The 21,294-nt window shown below is 39.0% G+C and overlaps 3 protein-coding genes and 1 long non-coding RNA gene across 4 annotated transcripts in view; 3 read left to right on the top strand and 1 right to left on the bottom strand.

Moving 5' to 3' along the window:
• The window catches only part of LOC140939895 (uncharacterized), a 59,017-nt gene extending 38,681 nt beyond the window's left edge, over positions 1 to 20,336 (top strand). The window contains exon 8 of the mRNA XM_073388871.1: positions 20,178 to 20,336. Within this exon, the coding sequence (XP_073244972.1) occupies positions 20,178 to 20,215 (38 nt within the window). The 3' untranslated portion in view covers positions 20,216 to 20,336. The remainder of the gene's footprint in view (positions 1 to 20,177) is intronic.
• LOC140940942 (uncharacterized) lies at positions 3,578 to 4,008 on the top strand. Its single transcript, XR_012166387.1, has 3 exons — positions 3,578 to 3,609; positions 3,766 to 3,825; positions 3,928 to 4,008. It is a non-coding gene; the product is annotated as an uncharacterized lncRNA (long non-coding RNA).
• Positions 6,736 to 8,708, top strand: LOC140939879 (uncharacterized). Its single transcript, XM_073388870.1, has 2 exons — positions 6,736 to 8,472; positions 8,570 to 8,708. The coding sequence occupies exons 1-2, from the start codon at positions 7,585 to 7,587 to the stop codon at positions 8,639 to 8,641; spliced, it is 960 nt and encodes a 319-aa protein (XP_073244971.1). The 5' UTR covers positions 6,736 to 7,584; the 3' UTR covers positions 8,642 to 8,708.
• LOC140940697 (uncharacterized protein F54H12.2-like) lies at positions 12,345 to 13,679 on the bottom strand. Its single transcript, XM_073389976.1, has one exon. The coding sequence runs from the start codon at positions 13,677 to 13,679 to the stop codon at positions 12,345 to 12,347; it is 1,335 nt and encodes a 444-aa protein (XP_073246077.1).
• Positions 20,337 to 21,294: the final 958 nt, after the last annotated feature.

The raw sequence follows: 21,294 nt of genomic DNA, 5'->3' as shown, positions 1-21,294 counted from the left end.
TTTGGGTTGGATTACCAATATTTATTATTTTATTATTACCAGCATTAAGTTCTCCAGTCATAGCAACACTACCATCTTTTTTCAAGTAATTACTTAAATCCGGGGCAGCTGTGTTATCATCCACATATTTCTTTGTTGCAGCATCTGTATTTGATGTTGGAGTTGCGAGACCAACTATTTTATTATTACCAACATTAAAGTTTCCAGTCATAGAAACGCTACCATCTTTTTTCAAATAATTACTTAAATTTGGACTTCCAGCATTATCATCAACATACTTTTTGGTTGCAGCATCTGTGTTTGACACTGGAGTTGCAAGACCAACTATTTTATTATTACCAAGATTAAGATTTCCAGTCATAGTGACGGTACCATCTTTTTCCAAGTAATCACTCAAATCTGGGGCAGCTGTGTTATCATCCACATACTTTTTGGTTGCAGCATCTGTGTTTGACACTGGAGTTGCAAGACCAACTATTTTTTTGTTTCCAAGATTTAGGTTACTAGTCATTGAAACACTTCCATCTTTTTTTATAAAAGAACTAGTATTAGGTATTGAGTCATCTACATACTTTTTGGTTGCACCGTCTGTGTCATTTGTTGGTATTCTTAAGTTAATTATTTTTTTATTATCCATGTTTAGATTATTAGTCATTTTATTTGTTCCACCAACGTGGAGATACTTCAAATCTGTGAAAGATAATGGTGTTGGTTGTTTAGGACTCGCTGGAGCTGGCAGATTATATATTCGATTGTTGTCCATATCTAGATTTCCAGTCATTTTTCTTGTACCATCCAACTTTAAAAATGAACTAGTATCAACTGATCCACTGGAATTATCATCAACATATTTCTTTGTAGCAGCATCAGTATTAGGTGCACCAACATTTCTTAGTTTTTTATTTATCATATCATAATCCCCACTTGAAGTGAGATTAAATCCAACTCCTGGAGCACCTTGAATTCCCCTAGCAAAGGGATGATCTAAAGATTGTTCGTTAAATATACCCATTTTAATTAATGGTTAGATTACCAGTAAAGTTTTTTGCAATACGTTTTTTTGGTTTATCAACGTATAGAAATGAATACGGTTTTTTAGTTGCTGCTTTATAATCTTCTTTACTAACTCCCAACTCAGATGATATTCTGTTGGCTTCCCTCGATGATGGAAACTCGTATAAACAGTAATGAGAACAATTCAGCCGAATATCCTTTGGAGTTTTATAAAACAATTGACTGAGGTACACCACCGAACAGTTTTTATGTCGTCCTTGAATGAAATAATCAATCAGTTGTCTCTGGTTTTTATCACAAACGTAGTCATCAAATATCACAAGTTTTTGGTTGTCTTCATAATCCATTTCTGTCACGGGGATTATTTCATCATTACTTACATGAAGTATTTCATATCCCAGTTTATGACTTAACTCTCTCATTTTTTGAATTAGCTTTTGATATTTATCCTGTTCTAGATTACGCGCGTAAAGATAAATCTCATCATAATACAGTAGTGGTTTAATTAACATGTGGTACAACAGATTAGTTTTACCACTTCCACTGTTTCCACAGATTAACATCCGAAATGTGTCTGATGGCATGTAAGGAAATAACTGTTTATATTTTTTATCTGTATTGTTATTACTATCATAGTTTGGTATTTCCATTTTTTTTATTTAATTTATATATTAAATAAAATGGATGTTGAAGAATACAAAAAACTTGCAAGAAATAAAATTGAAGCTGATGCTTTGACTCGAGAGGTTAGAGATGTAATAAAAATAACAAAATGGCAAAAACAAAATATGAGAGAGGGTTTTAAAGAAACATTTAAGCCACTTATTAAGTTTCAAGATAGTATTAAAAAAAGTATTGATGAGCAGCAAGACGCAACTATAACTCAACTTAAAAAAATATTAACTTGCATTAACAACAGGATTGGAAAAAATTAATGAAACTTATTTAAGATTGGCTGACATGAGAGAATTACCAGCTTTGGAAGGTGATTATGAAGAACCAACAACATCTAAACCAAAATCACCTACACGTTATAACATTGAAAAAAATTTTGACGATGTTGATTTAGAAATATTAAGAATTATGGATTATCCAAGGCCAAATGATTTTTTTGATACTAACCCTGAAAGACTTAGAGAAATACATGATGAAGTAAAAAATGATGTAAAAGTTTTTACAGGAGAAATAGCTGGTTTGAATAGAAAAAAACATAAAACAGAGGAAGAAATAGAAGAAACAGAAAGGATTAAAATGCAAAAAGATATGCTACTTAAATATAAAAACATTCTTAAACTTTATTTAGGTTCGCTTGAGTATCAAATGGGAGAAGGAATGATTTACTTTAACAACCCACATCAACTCCTAGACAGACTTGAATTACTCGGTGGCTCAATTCTTGCTGGGAATAATGGTGTAATACCTGAGTTTTCTCAAATTGCACATCTTCTCAACCAAATGAAAGTAATATCAAAAAAACAATTAAATGATCTACTAAAAAATTATATATCTATTAAATAAAATGGAAGAACGAGCTATACACATTTCCTCAATAAATAGAGAAAAAAGAGGAACAAGCAGACCTGGTGATTTTAATATCAAGTTTAATCCATCTTTAGTAGTAGGGCTTCAGCAAAGATAAGCCTCGTTGGTGGATTCCCTTTGGATTCCCTCGCAGAAAGTGGATTCCCTTAATTAATAGGCATATGGGTCTAGTCAATGACGTCATCTATTGTGATAACCTAGGGAAAAAATGGGTTCCTCCATACTAATTAAGTGTCTTCCTCCATATATAATGAAGTGGATAGGTTTACTAATGAGCGTCACTCTACTACAATAGGAACAATAGGCCGGCCCAAACTTGCCCGGGATCTTTTAACCCTGATTGGATAGTAAACAATCTATTATGTGTTCAACATAAAAGCGCGCTCTCCGTTCAGCATTATATTCTTGCAATCGCTTTGTTAAGGAGAACATTTGTCCGAGTTCGCTCGTTTTGAGAAAACCTTTTTTCACTTTTGGAACATCATGGCTTTCATTACTAACGTTCGCGAATTTCAAGCTCTCTTGGATGGTTGTTCCTCGACCCACGATTGGGAATTATTGCTGGAATCTATTTTGATACCCGATGAGTGGATCCCAATGGCGTATGCTCGGCTGTCGGAACTCACAGCCCAAGAGATACCGGTAAGTATTCTATTTCGTCTCTGAGTTCTTTCCTGATGACGGTTTACGTTTAATCTGTACGTTACCGAAGCGAGTTTATATTGATCTTTACTTAACGTTCTACTCCACAGATTGAAATCAATCAGGACACGGGTAGTGATGAAGTCAACGAGTTACTGAGCGATTCGGTGAGTTTTGAAAAACGACCTTGAGTAATTTAAAGTTAAACGACCTTGAGTAATTTTCTGTAACCGAGTTTTCACGCATCATTTATGTTGGTTATGTTAATAGACTCGACTTGGGTTAGATTTGCATTTGATCTATTTAAGACAGTTGTCATATAATACTCATCGAATATGTTTCCTTGCTTTACAGTTTACGAATGCTGACCTTCGTGAAATCGAGGAGATGGAACGTATGGCGCTAGACAAGGTAACTCCATTTCCTTTTTAATACGCAACGTACATGAATTGTTTAGTGATGAAACAACATTACGAATCTCCTTATTCCTTCAATGCCCACCTATTTCTTTAAAATGAGCGAGATTTTAAAACCTAAAGTAATCTGATTTCTTCTCTTCTTATCTAGAATAACAACGAGTCGGCACCGTTATCATCGCAAGATACACGGGATAATTTCTTTGATGAGGTAAGCATTCATGATCATAAAATTATTTTTCTTTCACGGAATTAAGTTTGCACCATTAATTGTTCAATCACTTATGTGTTTATTTCTGTTATTCATTTTCAGTGGACTGGCGAAACCAGTGAATTACCGACTTGGAACCCGTCGGAAACCGTAAGTCATCTTTCATGTTCACTTGTTTAGAATACCCCATGTAGAAGTGAAAACGTTCCTATTAAAGTTTTTGAAATGTATACCTTTTAAAAACTAAATTGTTTAGGCTCACCAAAAAAAAGACAATATCATTCATTCCATCGTTTATAAGAGTCGGAAGAATATAAAAGTTGGCTTACTATTTATGATTTTGAAGGAGTAAATAGTTTATTCTTGATCGATTCCCCTTTCCACTGATCACATAAGTGAATTCGTTTTTTTGCGGATGATTGCACCCATATTGAAATCTATTCTATTCTTTTGTTGAAAATAAAAACAAAGCATTTGCTCAATGTACTAATATTCTTCAATCATCAAGCCGAGTTGAAGAAAATAGACAGCGTATTATACACTCAAACAGGTATCAGAACAATTTAAGTTATTTCCACTAAGCAGTTGATTATAGCAATATAGCAGAGTTATAATAGTACCCACGCGCTTATCTCTGAAAGTCAATTATGTCGTGGATCGACACATAAAATTAAATTTATTCTGTTGAATCAACATCAAAAACAAACCATCTACCCAGTTGTTGAGACGCTCATTGTAGACAAATAGAGTTTATCGGGGTTTCTTGTTAGTTGAGCTTTACACTAAGACTAGGTCATATTTACTAATTATAGGAAATTCAGTCCGGGGATGGTCATCCTCCACCAGCCAAAAAGCCTCGTAAAGAATATCTTTGTGACACCTGCGGCAAGACCTTCTCTCGCCCAAATCATCTAAATACTCACCAGCGAACCCATACTGGTGAGAAACCGTACGAATGCACCCGTTGCGACAAAAGCTTCACCCAAAAATCGCATCTCAATCGTCACCTGAAAGCGCACGACAAACAAGCTGCCGAACGGACGTTTACTTGCGCAACCTGTGGCGAAACCTTTCACAACCGCGCCCCTTACAACGCTCATATTCGCACAGCTCATCAACAACCCGCCGCTGCCACTAACAGGAAACGATCCGCCGCTAAAAACACAGACGCACCTGCTGCTAAAAAACACAAGAAGTCCGCTGATCCTGGTACTTCACCAACTACACCGCAAACCTCAGCGCCCGGGTCTAGCTGGCACGAAGATCCTGTTCTCATTCCTTCGAACCTTATTCCTGCCGCGGAGGAAAATATCACCGACGCGTACCGTCAACACTGGCCCCAGATCCGTACCCGATTTAGTCGCCGTAACCGTTTACAAGACTGGTACAATTTCCGCCTGTCCACGATCAGTCCCACCGCTCTCCGCGAACAACTGAGCAGGATCTTGGCTGATCAGCCTACTGTGTTTAAAGTGAACTTTTCCTTTGGTTTTATTCTCCGTAATACAGAGACTGGGGCCCTCCAGTATCATCATCCATCCGCGAACAACCATTTGGTGCTAGAACAGCCGTTCCTGATTTCAAGTCCAGACGATTCAGAGCGCCTATATCAGCAGATAGCGGAGATCGATTACTTGGAGTGGGTTCGACAGCAGCGACCTAACAGTAAATGGGTCGTGGATCTCATCACGAATGTTACCTGGTTTGTCTGGAAAATCCGCGATCATCCCATCGGACAAGGAAAATATCTTCCCGGTTATATCGTGGATAACATTGGCATCACCCCGCTTGATCGTAACATCCAAACAGGTAAACCCTACGAAGATAATCTGTGTTTTTTCCGCTGCCTAGCACTTCATAATGGCTGTCACACCAAGAATTTGGAGCGGGACACGAAACACTATTACCAACAGTACCGAGACGCTGGCCTCTCAAAGAAAAAGTTCCATAGGGTGAAGTTGTCTGAACTAGACCAGTTAGAGAAAGTATACGAGGTGAACATTCAAGTATACAGTCTCGCGCCAACCCAAACACATTGCGAAGAACACGAAGAAAATGAAGAACATAGACCTGACATCTCTGCTTCACTCATTCGCCGCTCTCACCGCCATTACGCTTGTACTCTGTACCTCAACCTCTATGAGAACCATTTCTCGTATATTAAAGATCTCGCCCGGTACTCAAAGTCCTTCTGCTGTTCAAGATGTGGCAAGTACTGGAAAAACGCAAGTAATTTAAGGCAACATGAGAAAACCTGTGACGGCAAAGTCCACCTCAAGTATCCTGGCGGAGCGTACCATGTACCCAAAACCATCTTTGAGGAGCTCGAAGACGAAGGAATTATTGTCCCCGAAGAAGCCCGCTATTTTCCTTACCGCGCTACGTTTGATTTTGAGTGCTTTTTTGACAAGGAAAGAGCGCAAGAACTGAAGAACACAGAAAAATTGAACTGGGAATCGGCGCATGTTCCCCTCAGTGTGAGTGTGTGCAGTAACGTGCCTGGTTACCAAGCACCGAAATGTTTTGTGTCTAACGGCGACCCAAACGTGTTTATTACAGAATTTATGCAGTACCTCACCAAGATAAGCCTGAAAAGTTCTTCTATTCTCCGTGAACAGTTTGCACCTGTGTTTGAAGCACTGAAGCAAGTACCTAACCGCGATGACTCAACAGAAGACCAATTAGCGCAAATACTTGTTGATATCCAGGAGGGTAGTCAGCAAGCTGAAAGTGAAGAAGGGGAAGATAATGATGAAGAATTAAGTGACAACGAAAGAGATATCGATTTGATGGCAAGTGATGACGATGACGACGAGGAAGAAATCGAACCGGAGAATGAGGAAGATCGCGCGTTTCTCAATGATGAGGTAACAGAAAACGACCCTTCCTTCCGAGATGAGCTAGCCCAGTACGAAGATGTGTTGTTTGGTCAAGAGCAGACTAGCGACAACAAAGTCTTAACAAAGCTAGCTGAAAAAACTGAACGCATACTTACAAGAACTGCCCGTGCTAGGCTTCAACTCTGGCAAGTACGATCTCAACGCTGTGAAAGAATTTGTATTTCCCTACCTCATTGAGTCTCAACCCATCAAGTTCACTGTCAAAAGAAACAGCAACCATATGTGTCTCAAGACAAACTCCTTAAAATTTCTGGACATTTCGAACTATGTCGCGCCGGGTTTCAGCTATGACCAGTTTCTAAGAGCGTATGAATGCGAGCAAACCAAAGGTTTCTTCCCTTACGAGTGGATCGACAGCCTGGACAAGCTCGAAGAAACATCTCTGCCCTCGCATTAAGCTTTCTACTCAAGTCTGAAGAACCAAAACATTACAGAAGAAGAATATGAGTACTGCCAGCAAGTATGGGAAGAAAATGAAATGTCCACCTTTCAAGAGTTCTTGATCTGGTACAATAATTTGGATGTCGTTCCTTTCCTCGAGGCTGTAGAGAAAATGAGTCAGTTCTGGCAGGAGAGAAAGATCGATATGTTTAAAGATGGCATTTCTGTCCCTGGTTTAACCCTCAAGTACCTCTTCTCTTATCTTTGACCTCAAACTTACTTCAGTCTCTTCGATCAAGCGAACAGTGATCTCTACCATCTGATCAAAGACAACAACACGGGCGGCCCAAGTATTATTTTCCACCGATATCATGAAGCCGGCAAAACAAAGATCAGAGAAGCAGAGGAAGGCGAGGCTGCTAAGCTGTGTGAGAAGATCGTGGGGTATGACGCGAACGCTTTGTACCTCTGGGCGCTCATGCAAGATATGCCCACGGGAAGTAATACGAGACGCCTGGCGGACAATGAGTTCAAACCGAAAAGTTCTGTACGCATGGCTATTGAATGGTTGGAATGGGTGGCGCACAAAGAGGGAATTCACATCCGACATCAGTTAAACAATACAGAAAAGCGCATCGGTGGTCGTAAACTGCCTGTAGATGGTTTCAACGCGCAGACGCAAACTGCGTACCAGTTTCACGGCTGTTATTGGCACGGTCATGACTGTGTTCTCAACCGAGGGAAAGAGTTTAACGAGAAACGCAAGAAACCTATGGCTGAGATCAGAGAAGAAACGAGAGCCAACACGGAGTATATCCGCAGCAAAGGGTACAACGTGGTGGAAATATATGAATGTCAGTGGAGAGAAATGAAGAGAACCAACCGAGAACTACGGCGTTTTATTGCCACCGAAGTGAGAAGAACCCTGGATCAAGTCAAGATCATGAGTCCCGAGCGAATATTGAGCGAGGTGCGACATGAGCGTTTGTTCGGGTGCGTGGAAGTAGATATTCGTGTACCAGATCACTTAAAGGAAAAGTCTAGTGAAATGTGCCCGATCTTCAAGAACACAGAAATCAGCCGCGATGATATTGGTGAATTTATGAAAGCGTACGCCGAGGAGCACAACATCATGGCTCAACCCCGTCGCAGTTTGATTGGGAGCATGAAAGGAGAAAAGATCCTGCTGGCCACACCCCTCCTCAAGTGGTACCTGGAACATGGTTTAGAGGTCACGAAAGTGCACCAAGTGATCGAGTTCACCCCTCAACCCTGCTTCAAACCGTTCGGGGATGCGGTGTCAGACGCGAGGAGAGCCGGAGATGCGGACCCCAGTAAAGCCATCATTGCAGATACCATGAAATTGGTAAGTTTTTTTTGTTTCATTCTTTCATTCATAAAGGGGTGGGAACAATATACATTTTCACGTATAGAAAAAACTTATATCTTTGTTTATCTCTCAGGTGGGCAATTCAGGCTATGGTAAGACGATCACCAACCAACCTGAAACACAGAAACGTGGATTATTGCAGTGACGCTCAGGCCAGCCGAAAAGTGAACACCCACCTTTTCCGGAAACTAGAAAACATCACTGAAGATACTTATGAAGTGGAGTCTTGCAAAAAATCCGTTAAATTAAATCTACCCATTCAAGTCGGGTTTTTTTTTGTACCAGTATGCCAAACTTCGCATGCTACAGTTTTATTATGATTTCTTAGACAAATATCTAAACCGCTCAGATTTCCAAGTGTGTGAAATGGATACGGATTCAGCGTATATTGCCATTTCAGGGGATAGTGTTGAGTCTTTGGTCAAACCAGAATTGAAAGCAGAGTTCGAAGTTGATAAATGTAACTGGTTTCCCGTACCGACACTGCGGAGCATAAGGCCTATGATAAGAGAAAGCCAGGTGTTTTTAAAGTTGAGTGGGAGGGACAAGGAATCGTGGGTTTATGTTCCAAAACCTACTACTGTTTTGGGGCTAAAGATAAGTTTAGTTGTAAGGGTGTCAATAAGAAATGCAATGACATTAACAAAGATAAATACCTTAATGTCTTACTTACAAAACAGAATAGTGCTGGGGTGAATCAAGGGTTCAGAGTTGTAAATAATACTATGTACACTTATACCCAGGTCAGAGATGCATTTTCGTATTTTTAACCGAAACGTAAAGTTCTCGAAGATGGAGTTAGCACTACTCCACTCGATATTTAAGTTTTCAAGTTTGTAAAAAATTGATTTTGTAAATAATTTTCGTTTTCTCAAGTTTGAATATATATTACTCTCAAAATAGTTTTCCGAAATATTTATATAAGATCGCCTCTAGTTGTAAATATTTTTTTTGCGTAGCTTTTTACGGATGTTTGTACATAGGAAATTAGTTTGTGAATAAATCATTGGTTGAATTTAATCGTGGCTTGTTTCCTGACTCGACGCGCACGACTTACACGCGAGATCTCCACGCGCGCCCAGGGGAAAAAACACAGGGCTAAAAAGATGCCCTTTCTGCCCTTTCTGCCCGATCTGCCCTTGAAAATCAACAATAAATTTCGTGTCGCAAATAGTTTTACTCAGTTGGTATCTAACATTCGTCCTGTCAGCATGAAGAAACTAAAATGTAAACACTGCCCCATACCGGGATGTCATTCTAAATTCTTAGTTCGATTAGCAAATCATTTAACTCAAGTCCACGAGTTATCGGACATAGAACGAAAATATTGGCTTCAATTTGCAAAATTACAAAACAGCAATGCGACTCGTGTGTATGACAAAGAGGCTGAACCCAAAACAATTTTTTCTATAAATGAGAGTACGCACAAATCAGTTAATCAGTTGTGATCATGGACCCGAGATGGAAACATCCTTTCCCTGCACTTGTGGCTGGCCCAACATGTTGTGGGAAAAGTCAGTTTGTAAAACGTTTACTAGAAGCAGGAGAAGACATGATTGATGGTGCCCCGGAAAATATCATCTGGTGTTATAGCATGTATCAACCAGCCTACGATGACATGTTACGCACTATTCCGAACATTATGTTTGTTGAAGGAGTGCCTGGTGATCTGGAAACCCTGATTAATCCCTCTATTCGGAATTTAGTCGTCATTGATGACTTAATGCACGAGCTTAGCAATGATCAGCGAATGACTAATTTGTTTACCAAGGGCTGCCACCATCGCAATCTCAGCGTGATCTTTATTCTCCAAAACATTTTTCATCGTGGAAAAGAACTGAGAGATATGAGTTTGAATTCTCATTACTTAGTGGAGTTCAAAAGCCCGCGTGATAGCAGTCAGGTCAATCATTTAGCAAGACAAATGTTTCCCGGTCATGTCAAATACATGCAAGAAGCGTTTGAGGATGCAACAAAAAGGCCCTATGGTTATTTATTTTGCGATCTTAAACCGGAAACACCCACCGACTTCCGGCTGCGTACGAATATTTTCCCCGGGTAGACTCAGTACGCTTACGTCAGAAAAGTATAAAAAGCGTGAACCACATCACATTTCTTCAGTTGAGGATGGCACAGCGACTGAGAAAGAACCACGATTTTCTGAAGCTGCTTGTCAAGTGTACCCCAGCTCAGCGTAAAGCCATTTTGAAGGTGGCAGACGACGCTTTAGTAAGAACCATTTGTGAGTGTGTTTTAAACGTGCTTAAAGGAACAGTGCCTGTCAGTAAGCCAGCCAAGAAAAAACTTTTACCTCACAAGAAATCTTTGATCGCTTTAGCCGAAAAAAGTACACCACTCGATAAGAAAAAGAAATTGTTGGTACAACACGGAGGAAATTTTTTAAGTGTTTTGCTACCTCCCGTTCTGCGTGTGTTAAGTTCGATTCTTACCTAAAATGAATCACACAAAGCGTATGGTTTTCGTTCCCGAGAACACCTTGGAAAGATTACAGCAACGCCAGCAGATTTTAACCCCACCCGTCACACAAACTCTGAGAAACTTGGATAGTGAAATGACCGATATTTTATCCAGTAAAGAACTTGATGATGAACAAAAAGCTAGGCTTTACAATCAAGTGTTGCAGCGGTACTTGACTTATTACGACCAGCGAAAAGGTCAACCTCTTCATGTGAAAATTTCAACCCCCAAAGCTATAGAAACACCTAAACCAGAAGAAAATGAACAACCTACGGAAGAACCCGCCACAGAAAAATCTATTTCATCAGCCGTAGAGCAAGAAGTGATGAAAAGTGTACCTAAAATTTACAAAACCGGGGCTAGACAATTGTTGGATAAAATTAAAGAGCATCAGGATGTCTTGCATTGGAATGATAAAGGAGAGCTTTTGTATGAAACCAAACGCATTCCAGGTTCTCATCTGGTGGACCTAGTCAACGACACATTGCGCACCGCAAAGGATTTGAACCAGTGGGATGGTCGGTGTTTGCGAGGGGTCTGGCCCGAATGAATGTCCCGGAAAATCTAGTGCGTAATCCACAGAGGCAAAGTGCTATTCGAGAATTTAAAGCAAGGGTGAGAGACGAAACCCCTAACAGTCCTTCCCGTTGGCTACCTAGCCCACCTGTGACGGTATCCCCCGTGAAAAAACAGCGGCGAAGAAATGCGAGTCCACGCTCTGAGGCTGTGCGCTGGTTACGGTTATGAAATCACCACAAGAGACATTATTATTATTATTGTAAATCATCTCTTTATTTTGTTCACTCAATAAAAGATGTTGAAACGAAATTACAAGGTGTTTATTTATTGAACTTTGTGCTGTGCTTGTGCTCTTTGCTTGTTTACATCAGTGCGATATTTCGGAAGACTTATAGGAAAATGTTTTTCAATAAATCGCTTGACAAGACTATCATTTTTTCGTGTGTTATTAGAAAAACGATGCACAATTGTACTCATACGTATTTGCCGACTACGATATAAAGCAAAATACAAACAGTAATGTCCGCAGACTTTGGAATAGATGCTCTGTAATGTCACGGTATTAAAAATCCACTGGTTAGAATTGTTGTTTTAAAAGGTAGTAAATGTTCCTGAATATTTGCTGGGAGGTGCTCCGTAAGAATCGAAAAAATCTCCCTCTTGCTCCTTGGTGAAATAAAACGCCACCCAATGGGAACCTGGCTTGTCACTCGTATCCACATTGGCAATGTATAAGGTCGGGTATTGCGAAACACTTGCAGGTAGCTTATCTGAGGGATACACGCCTTGAAACACACCTCGTGTAAATTTGTCCTTTCTCAAAATAAGGGTCAGTTGAATGGTGTCCATTTTTAGTTTGTGTAGTCGTAGAGAACGTTTCGGTTTGAGTCGACCTCAATCACGTTTTGAAATTCAGCGTAGACGATAAGGTTAACAGTGTTGGCGAGTGCTTCCGAGAAATGAAGCTCCAAGCGTAGGTTTCCTTGTTTTATAAGCTCAAAATGATCTCCCGGGCAGTGATCTGGGGTCAAATCAAAGGCGAATAAGGTGTAACCAGAGCCGTAATCACTTCTATTTATCTGATTTCCCGTATCCTGGGAAAGCTTTCCAATACCAGAGAAAAGACTTTGATAGCCGGCTATCACATTTTGACCACCAGCGGCGTCAAACTTCAGGAACAAAGGTTTTCGGGGGATTTGTTCTCCGTCCACGTACACACCCACTTGAGTTAAATTGTGGTGATTGAAGTTGAAGGGGTTGGTACGGTAACTCCCATTGTAAGCCTCTGTGTCCACTAATCCCAATACTATGCGCTTCGGAATGTGACCCAAAAAGATGTTGTCAGGGTTAAAACTGCTAAATCCTCTTAGAATAGAGAGTACTTTACAGTCGATTCTGCGAATGGGGTACTTGGCGCTGGAGTGTTTTAGCCCAGCTACATGGCCTAGAATGATAGAGGAGGCAACCTTGACTCTGCGTACAAACAAGATGGCTTCTGTGATAACCACTTTGAAATTAGCTGCGGCTGCTGAGGACACAAGACAAAACACATTCTTGGCTCGGTTCAGTTTGATTCTTAAATTCACTCCATTGAGCATCAACCGATCTTGAAAGAATATATCACTGTGAATGGGTCCCATCATATCCACCGTATGACTCTCTTTGGTAAACTCATAGCGAGCCTTTAATCCAAGGTTTGCTTCATCGTCTGCAGCCAAGGGGTTCACTACATTCATCTTTCCAGCAGTATCTTTGTAAAACATAGCCATAGAAAGTTGAGTTGTTTTAGCTTCTTCCCCATAGTTCAGCAAAGACTCGAGCATGGCGCGATAAGGGTAAGTATTTGTGGATGCAGATATAAGTCGCTCATTCAAGGAAACGTCTACTTGTGAAAACAGGGAATGTAAAAACAGGTTCACGGGACCCACTTGTGTATCAGCATCAAACGCAGTTCCGTTTGCTTTCGTGATCTTAGCTTTCACATAAAGTTGTGTTCGCGCTAAATCTAAATATTCTTCTCCGGTTCCAGATACGTTAAATTCAATAGGACCAGTGTCCGTGATGTTGCTGAGAGGGTGATATTCAATCCATTGCCCTTTGTGAATAGAGGTTTGTGTAGCAGGAATAGTAAAAAGATCGAGCTCTGATTTCGTACACTCGCGTGACTCGTGATGCACAAAGGTCATAGTTACTTCCAGAAAGAATATTTCTCTTCGGGCTTCTTTTGCTGTGGAGATGTTTTTGCTTTCTTGCTTGGAGGTGAAATGATTTTGGTTTCTTGCGCTTTCCTTTTTATAGATTTTTTGCCAGCTCCTGATTGTCGCTGCAATGAATTCTGGGAGGGTAGACCGAGGGCTTGTTTCGTACGCTTGTGGACTGCTGTTTTAATGTTATCTCCATCAAGAACATCTTGGGCGACATTGACACCCGTTTGTAAAGCTTTTCTTCCAATCACCTTAGCACCTTGTTGGAGGTGTGGCATCGCCCAACGGAACAGACCTTTAAATATGGATCCTAAGCCATAACCTCGCTGAAATCGAGCTCCGTGAAATGCGGGTAAATTCCCACCTTTTTGCTTGGCTTGATCTACATAGTACTGTTCGTAGAACTTATGATTTGGGGCGTGAAGTTTTTTCATTTTTTAAAAGTACTGAGGTTGACTCTGACGAAAATGAAGTGTTAACAACACTCTTCCAAACTCAAATGGCACAGATTCCCCTGTGTCTCGCTTTATATTGACTTCGATGGTTTCAAATTGCTTTCTGCTGACAGGTACATATTGAGGGCGCACAAACGATTTACTGACTCGCTGACCGACCTCTCCTTCTACAGGAACAATTCGAAGCAAAGGGACCAGTGCATCACCAACATATTGTGACTGAATAAGATCACAGTAAACGAAAAGATCGTGAAAACCGTATTCCAAATCCACTTGTCTGTCGCCCGTGGTGGTCTTTGAAATAGTTTGTTCGGGAGTGAACCCCAGCATATAGGCCATATCATTTAACGAGACTTCTGCGTTGTTTTTCAAATGAACCGTCACCTTTCTGCTGAGACTATCGTATGAAAACCGAACATCATCTGTATACCGATTTTCATTGTCCACTAACTCTTTCATCTTTGATAAGATATCTTTAATGAAAGAATAATGACCCGGAAGCATCTCCAGGGAATCCCAAACACCGTGGAGTTTTTCATTTGGAACGTAAAATCGAAACTGTTGAATATTATTCCAACTATGCGGATAATGGATCTCGGTCAAAGCCACTTCCCATTCGCCTGTGAGGTTTAGGGTTTGTGGTAAACTAACTCGGTACTCTGTTAATGTGTTATGAGGAAATTTATCAAGACTGCTATTACTAGGGAGATGCAAATAAAACTGTGTTACCTCCATCGTACCCTGTGTTGAAATGAACTTTTTAATCTGGGTATTCTTAATTTATAAGAAACCGCACACCATTCATTTTATTATTTCCTTTTCTTTTATTCACTAAATAAAAAACGCATAAATTACAACTTCAAAATATCACTTTCCTGAACCCAGGAATCAAATTTTGGGTCATCGTATCCTTTCCATCTCACAAGATACTCTACTACTCCTTTACGCTTTCTCTTCCGCAAAATCTTTTCGACGCGGTACACATCATCGTTCTTAATAATTTTCTGCAATTCAGGCTCATAAAATGTTCCATCTAAGATTTCACCTGCATCATCTTTTAGTTTATAAACGGGTACTTGACGAGCCATTCGCTTGTAAACAGTAAAAATTTCTTCCGTAAAATTAGGTAAGTATGATTTTTCAAACATTCTCTTTACTTTGCTAATCCTGACACGATCTCCCACTTGAAATTTAAATCGCACAGGCTTTTGAACATCATCCCCATACAAAGTATCCCATACTTGAGCTTCATTCGCTTTAGTCACCTGGCTCGGTTTCATTTTAATACTTCGGTGGTAGGTGTTATTGTAAGAAGATACTAACTGGGGTAATACATTGATATAGGTGAGAGTGTTTTTGGCAGTGAAATATTTATACATCTTATTCTTAAATGTTCGGTTAAAACGCTCAACCACTGAGGCTTTGAGCCCAGAGTTAACAGTAAAAAAGTCAATGTTGTTGTCACGCAGTAATTTCTGGAACACACGACTTAGGAACTCTGTTCCCTGATCCGTCTGCAGTTTGGTAGGTTTTCGACCAGTAGAAAGGATCTTTTGAAAGGCTTTGACCAGTTCTTGACCTTGTTTTGTCTTCAAAGGTAACACAAAGGAGTACTTGCTGAAGATATCTATACAAGTCAGTAAGTATTTCTAACCCTTGTTGTAGCGACTGAGATTTTGAAGATCGACCAAATCCGCTTGAAACTGGGCATCTATTCCAGGAACGATGACTCGGCTTCTCTTGTAGCGTCTTCGCGCGGGCTTGTGAAGAGTATAAACATCTTGCTGACTCAACCATTCTCGGACTTGTTTACGCGATATCTTGTTCTTTCCTTTCTCTTTAACTGCTCTGTAAACAGCATCTAAACCACCGAAACTTGCGGGTTGACTTGGGTCGAGATAAATGCTGGTCAGTGTTTTCTCCATCACAGAACTCGGAGTTTTGAACAACCACTTTACCACCGCAACAAGCAAATACACAACGAATGCGGCTAAAGATGTGTTCAAATCCAAAAGTGGACGAAGGAGGACAGCAACCCATCGCTGATGATCGCTATGAAGGTTCAAACCCGAATGATTTCTTTCCTCTTGATGTTTACTTATATAGCTACTCTCGAATCTGGGTGAGAGTGGGCACGAGAAAATTAAATAATAGTTCCCATTCCTCCTCGGTTAATTCTAGCTGATCCGCGAAGTTCAAAAATACCACCAATCGTCCCCAGTTTACTTTTGAAAAGACCTCAGAGTGGAGTTTTTTCAACTTTTCTAGACTCGAACCCGGCATATCTTTAACTTTTTGTTGAAGCATTTCCATTTCACTTGAAGACACTTTCAATGTTTTGGCTTGTGCGCGATACAGAGAAAAGTCGACTCGAAGCAAAGACAGAGAAAGCCTTATCTTGACTAAGACAGAGACAAACACACACTGACTCACAATTTAGATATAAACAAATTTTATTACTTTTAGAAACAAAGCTTATTTTGAATGTCATTAATTATCAAGTCAAGGTCCATTGGTTGTTCATCTTTCCTCACAACTCTCTCAGGGCATTGCACTTCAACTTGGCTGTCAATTTCCACAGCACTGGGATCTTTGCACTTCAGTCCACAAGGTCCGTAGTAAATAGCATACAGAATACGCTCTTGTTGCTCTCTCGATTGAACAATCTCACCAACACTATCCAGTTCAAGGGAAGTGAGATAGATGTTAGTCCAAGGCAGCTTTGGTAATTCGGTCACGTACGCTTCCCACGTTTTGCCAAGTTTGAAACCAAGAGCACTGCACACACTTTCAGCCGTTTTTAAGATAACATTGAGGTCAATTTGTTCCACCACTTCATCATGGTAATACATCCATGCGTCATCATTATCCATCATCAGGCAAGAATGTTGGTTTTGACTTGGTTGTTGAATGGCACAACCGTGGCAGCGATTCAGCTTTTGTTCTTGGATGAGTTTGTCAACCGTAGCCGCATAAGTCAGTTGGAACACATGACCGATAAGGCTAGCTACCCGTTGACGTTGGACTTTCTCCACTTCATCTACTGTCAGAAGCGGTGAAGCGATCGATTCGACTTGCATGTTTGGAGTAATTTTTTAAAAAATATTGGTGATAATAAGAATTTTTCCTTAACAAAGCGATTGCAAGAATAAAATGCTGAACGGAGAGCGCGCTTTTATGTTGAACACATAATAGATTGTTTACTATCCAATCAGGGTTAAAAGATCCCGGGCAAGTTTGGGCCGGCCTATTGTTCCTATTGTAGTAGAGTGTCGCTCATTAGTAAACCTATCCACTTCATTATATATGGAGGAAGACACTTAATTAGTATGGAGGAACCCATTTTTTTCCCTAGGTTATCACAATAGATGACGTCATTGACTAGACCCATATGCCTATTAATTAAGGGAATCCACTTTCTGCGAGGGAATCCAAAGGGAATCCACCAACGAGGCTTATCTTTGCTGAAGCCCTACTACTATCTTTGAAACTTGACCCTGATAAGAAACACCAACTTGCTCTTGATCGGTTGTCCATGACTTACTCTTGGTACAACATTAGAAGTGATTATAAAAACAATACAGTCAAATACACCCACGATGGTTCCACCTGGCAAACAATTACTTTTACAGATGGAATGTATTCCTACTCAGATATCAATGATTACATTCATCAGTATATGACTCAAAAAAATCAGCACTCAACAGATTCAAGTGGAAAAAAAACTTATTCAATCAATCTAACTTTTATACTATCTACCTATCGAGTTCTCATATCACTTGATGGTAATTATCAACTTGATCTGAGAGGAACAGAATTTGGAGACCTAATTGGATTTGAAAAGAAACTTATTACAAAAACAGAGTATGGAACAAAACTACTAAATATCACAAATTCGATTGATGTGTTAAATATCAACACAAGTGCAATAACTAATAGCATTGTAAACGGAATAAATACAAATACCATTGCTGTGATACCAACTGATAATCTCACAAGGTCTTTTCCATTTACGTTTGAGCCTAAAAGACCATTGTATTGCGATGTTTCTTCATTCCACATTGATGAAATGAGAATCAATGTGACAGACTCACTTGGAAGACCAGTAAATTTTAACGGTATAGATTGGTTTATGACTTTGATACCTCACTCGATGTAATATAACTATTAAAATAAAATGATGAGACAATCAGAGTTTAAAATGAAACTTGACCCTGAATTGGGTAGATATACAAGACAACATATTTATGGAGAAGGAATGATGGATGTGTTTAAATCAGTTGGTAAAAAAATATTTGGAAAGACAATGAAAAAAGCTGCTAAAAGAGGTGCTAAAAAAGCGGCATCAACAGCTGCAACAAAAACTGCTGAACATTTAGGTAAAAAGGCTGGTGATAAGATAGTGCAAATGTTATCAAAATGGGAGGTTGCACCCTCCCGAAAAAACCCTGCTAAAAAAGTTACTTTTAATAAAAATGTTGAAACAATGACTCAACAAGAGATAGATCAAAGATTGAATAACCTTCTTAGTGGAGGTTCAACACGTAAGAGAAAATTATATAGTTATTAAAATAAAATGAAGTCATTTAGAAATCCAAAATATTTAGGTAGATATGAAGATGTTGTTTTTGACCTGGAACAGACTTTAGATACAGCCCCAGCAAATGACGTCCACCAAACTAAAACAGGTCTTAGATTTGTTGCTGATAATACAGGAGAAACTACTCCTTTTGATTGGTATAACGCCAGACTATCAATGGATTTTAAAGTAAATAAGCTGGCAGATGGAGCACCTATTGCAGCTAACGATCATAACGGAATTGTAAATGGTAGTAACTCATTTATAGAAAAATTAAGTATCCTGGCAAATGGAAGAGAAGTTTATAGTTGTAATTATGCAAATCATATTGTAAATATTAAAAGTATAATCCTTCATATGCTAAGAGTGTTGCTAAAAACGAATTTTATTTTCTTGATACATCAAGAGCTGCAGAGGAAAGATCTGCTCAGGCAACTTTTAATAAAGGTTTTGCTGCAAGAAAATTACCATTAGGTGCATCAGCCACAGTAAACTGTGAAATTCCTCTTAATAGATATTCTTTCTTTGAAGCATTGGAAGATAAATTACTTCCAAATACAAAAATTGAGCTAAATATCCAAATTGAAAAAGATGCTAATTTAATTTTTCAAGCTGCTGATAATTGTAGAGTTATTATAACAAGACTAGAACTGTTTGTACCAAAACTTACGTTTAATTCGGAAGGACAAAAGTTGTATATGGAAAATTATCTTAAACCTTACAAATGGACATATTTGAATGAAGTAGTTGAAAGATCAAATAATTCACAGCAACAAACAGGACATTTTAAAATTACAAATGCTATTTCAAAACCACACCATGTATTTGTTTTTGGAATTAATACAGCAAGAATTGATTCACAAACAGCAAATCCATTTTTATACGACACTTTTAATCTACCAAATACTGCTAATATATCAAGATGTTACCTGACACAGCTTACTATAATTAATCATTACCATTGGAGACTTGTTTGACCAAATGTTAACAGAGGGGTTTTTAGATAAACAATAATACAATTGTACTGTAATTATTAAATGTATCACAAAATTCGCCTGTTCAACTTCCATTTTAAAGTTCTCATTATTTGAAATACGATAAAAGTAAAAATTCTGCCAAATATCACAAAATGTTAATGAGTAGATTTTGAGAAATCATCTTCTATGTACTATTGCTTTTTTCGCCGCCATGCTTGTTGTCTAATTTAAAACACGCGCTACCGCTGACCGCCCGCAAAACCGTGTTCAGCCACCTAAAAAGAGGAGTTTACGCCCATGTTTATACTTCATTTCTTTCATTCTGTGGCTTTTTCTTTTCTCGCTTACTTACATTCCCGTCTTATTTCATTAACGCCATTCTATTTTTTTTTTATTTTGCTTAAGTTTAATAAAAGTAATTTAACTAACATATTTTTTATTTTATTATTTTTTTTTTTTTGCTTGTTAGGCAAGCGTCGTCGTCGTCGCCGTTCAGCCGCTCCTTAAGTTATGAGTTACATGAACTGAAAAAGAAAAGAAAACTAGCTGATAGAAGAGCTTATAAACAACAATGTAACTTGGCAACAAATTTAACTAAAACAAAAGCGAACCCTTAAATAAAGCCATTTGAAAATGATTTTTTGTTGTTGTTGCTAAGTTACAACGGGGAATACTGAGATGTGATCTGCTAAACGACTCCCATATTTGCAAGGGCGGTCCATCAGACTCTGTGTTTCAGAGAATGTACGAAAATAAACAAAATAAGTCCTAAATTCCATATTTTGACAAAAAAGAGATAGAAATGACTCGCCTTGTGTTTTTGGTTTGTTGTTTACCGTCATTTTACTTCTAGAACGATTTGGAAGCCGTTTTATCCACTTTTACGATTTTGAGTTGTACTAACAATTATTTTTAGTCTGCCTGTGGTATTTCCTTTCGTGTTCATGCAAAAGCGATTTTGGATTTTAAAATTGTCAAGAATATAAAGAATGAAACCTTAGTAAAAATTTTAGAGACCTTCAGATTCCGAAGAGGACTACGTACTACGAGGGCGAGATCAAACTTTAAGGGCCGGTTATTTAAACGAAGCCGCGGTTTAGAAAATCTTTGGACCTCCAGATCTCTTTGTTGGTGGGTCATTTTGAAAAGACAAATACTTTTCTAGTCTGCACCAAATGCTTTCATGAAACTGTTTCATGAAACTAAATGGTGTTTGCATTTATTAAAAGCATTCAGCGAACTGAAAATGGCTTAAAACGGGGTTTTGTTTAACACTCCCTTTAAATAACTGGTCCAAAGATTTCTTTGGTTATTCTCAAAAAATCGACAACGCGGACCTGGTAATGGGTTCATGATAACCGTCACAAATATAGGGACCTTCATTGTACATTTTTTTCACTAGAAAAGTAAGCATGGTTATTTTCATTGAAGGAACCCTCTCTCGATAAAATTGAGAAAACTTTTAACCTTTTAATCATGAAATTTTTCCACCACTACGTAGTTCCCCTACTAACCCGTAGACTGTTATCGCACGTTTCCCCGCTGAAATATAAGTAGCTTGCTACTCTCGAGGGCGGTATTTTTTT

This window comes from Porites lutea, chromosome 1 (assembly GCF_958299795.1).
Source record: "Porites lutea chromosome 1, jaPorLute2.1, whole genome shotgun sequence".
Classification (NCBI taxonomy): domain Eukaryota; kingdom Metazoa; phylum Cnidaria; class Anthozoa; order Scleractinia; family Poritidae; genus Porites; species Porites lutea.
Note: the sequence above shows the minus strand (reverse complement) of the source record. Positions and strands in the feature narration are given on the sequence as shown.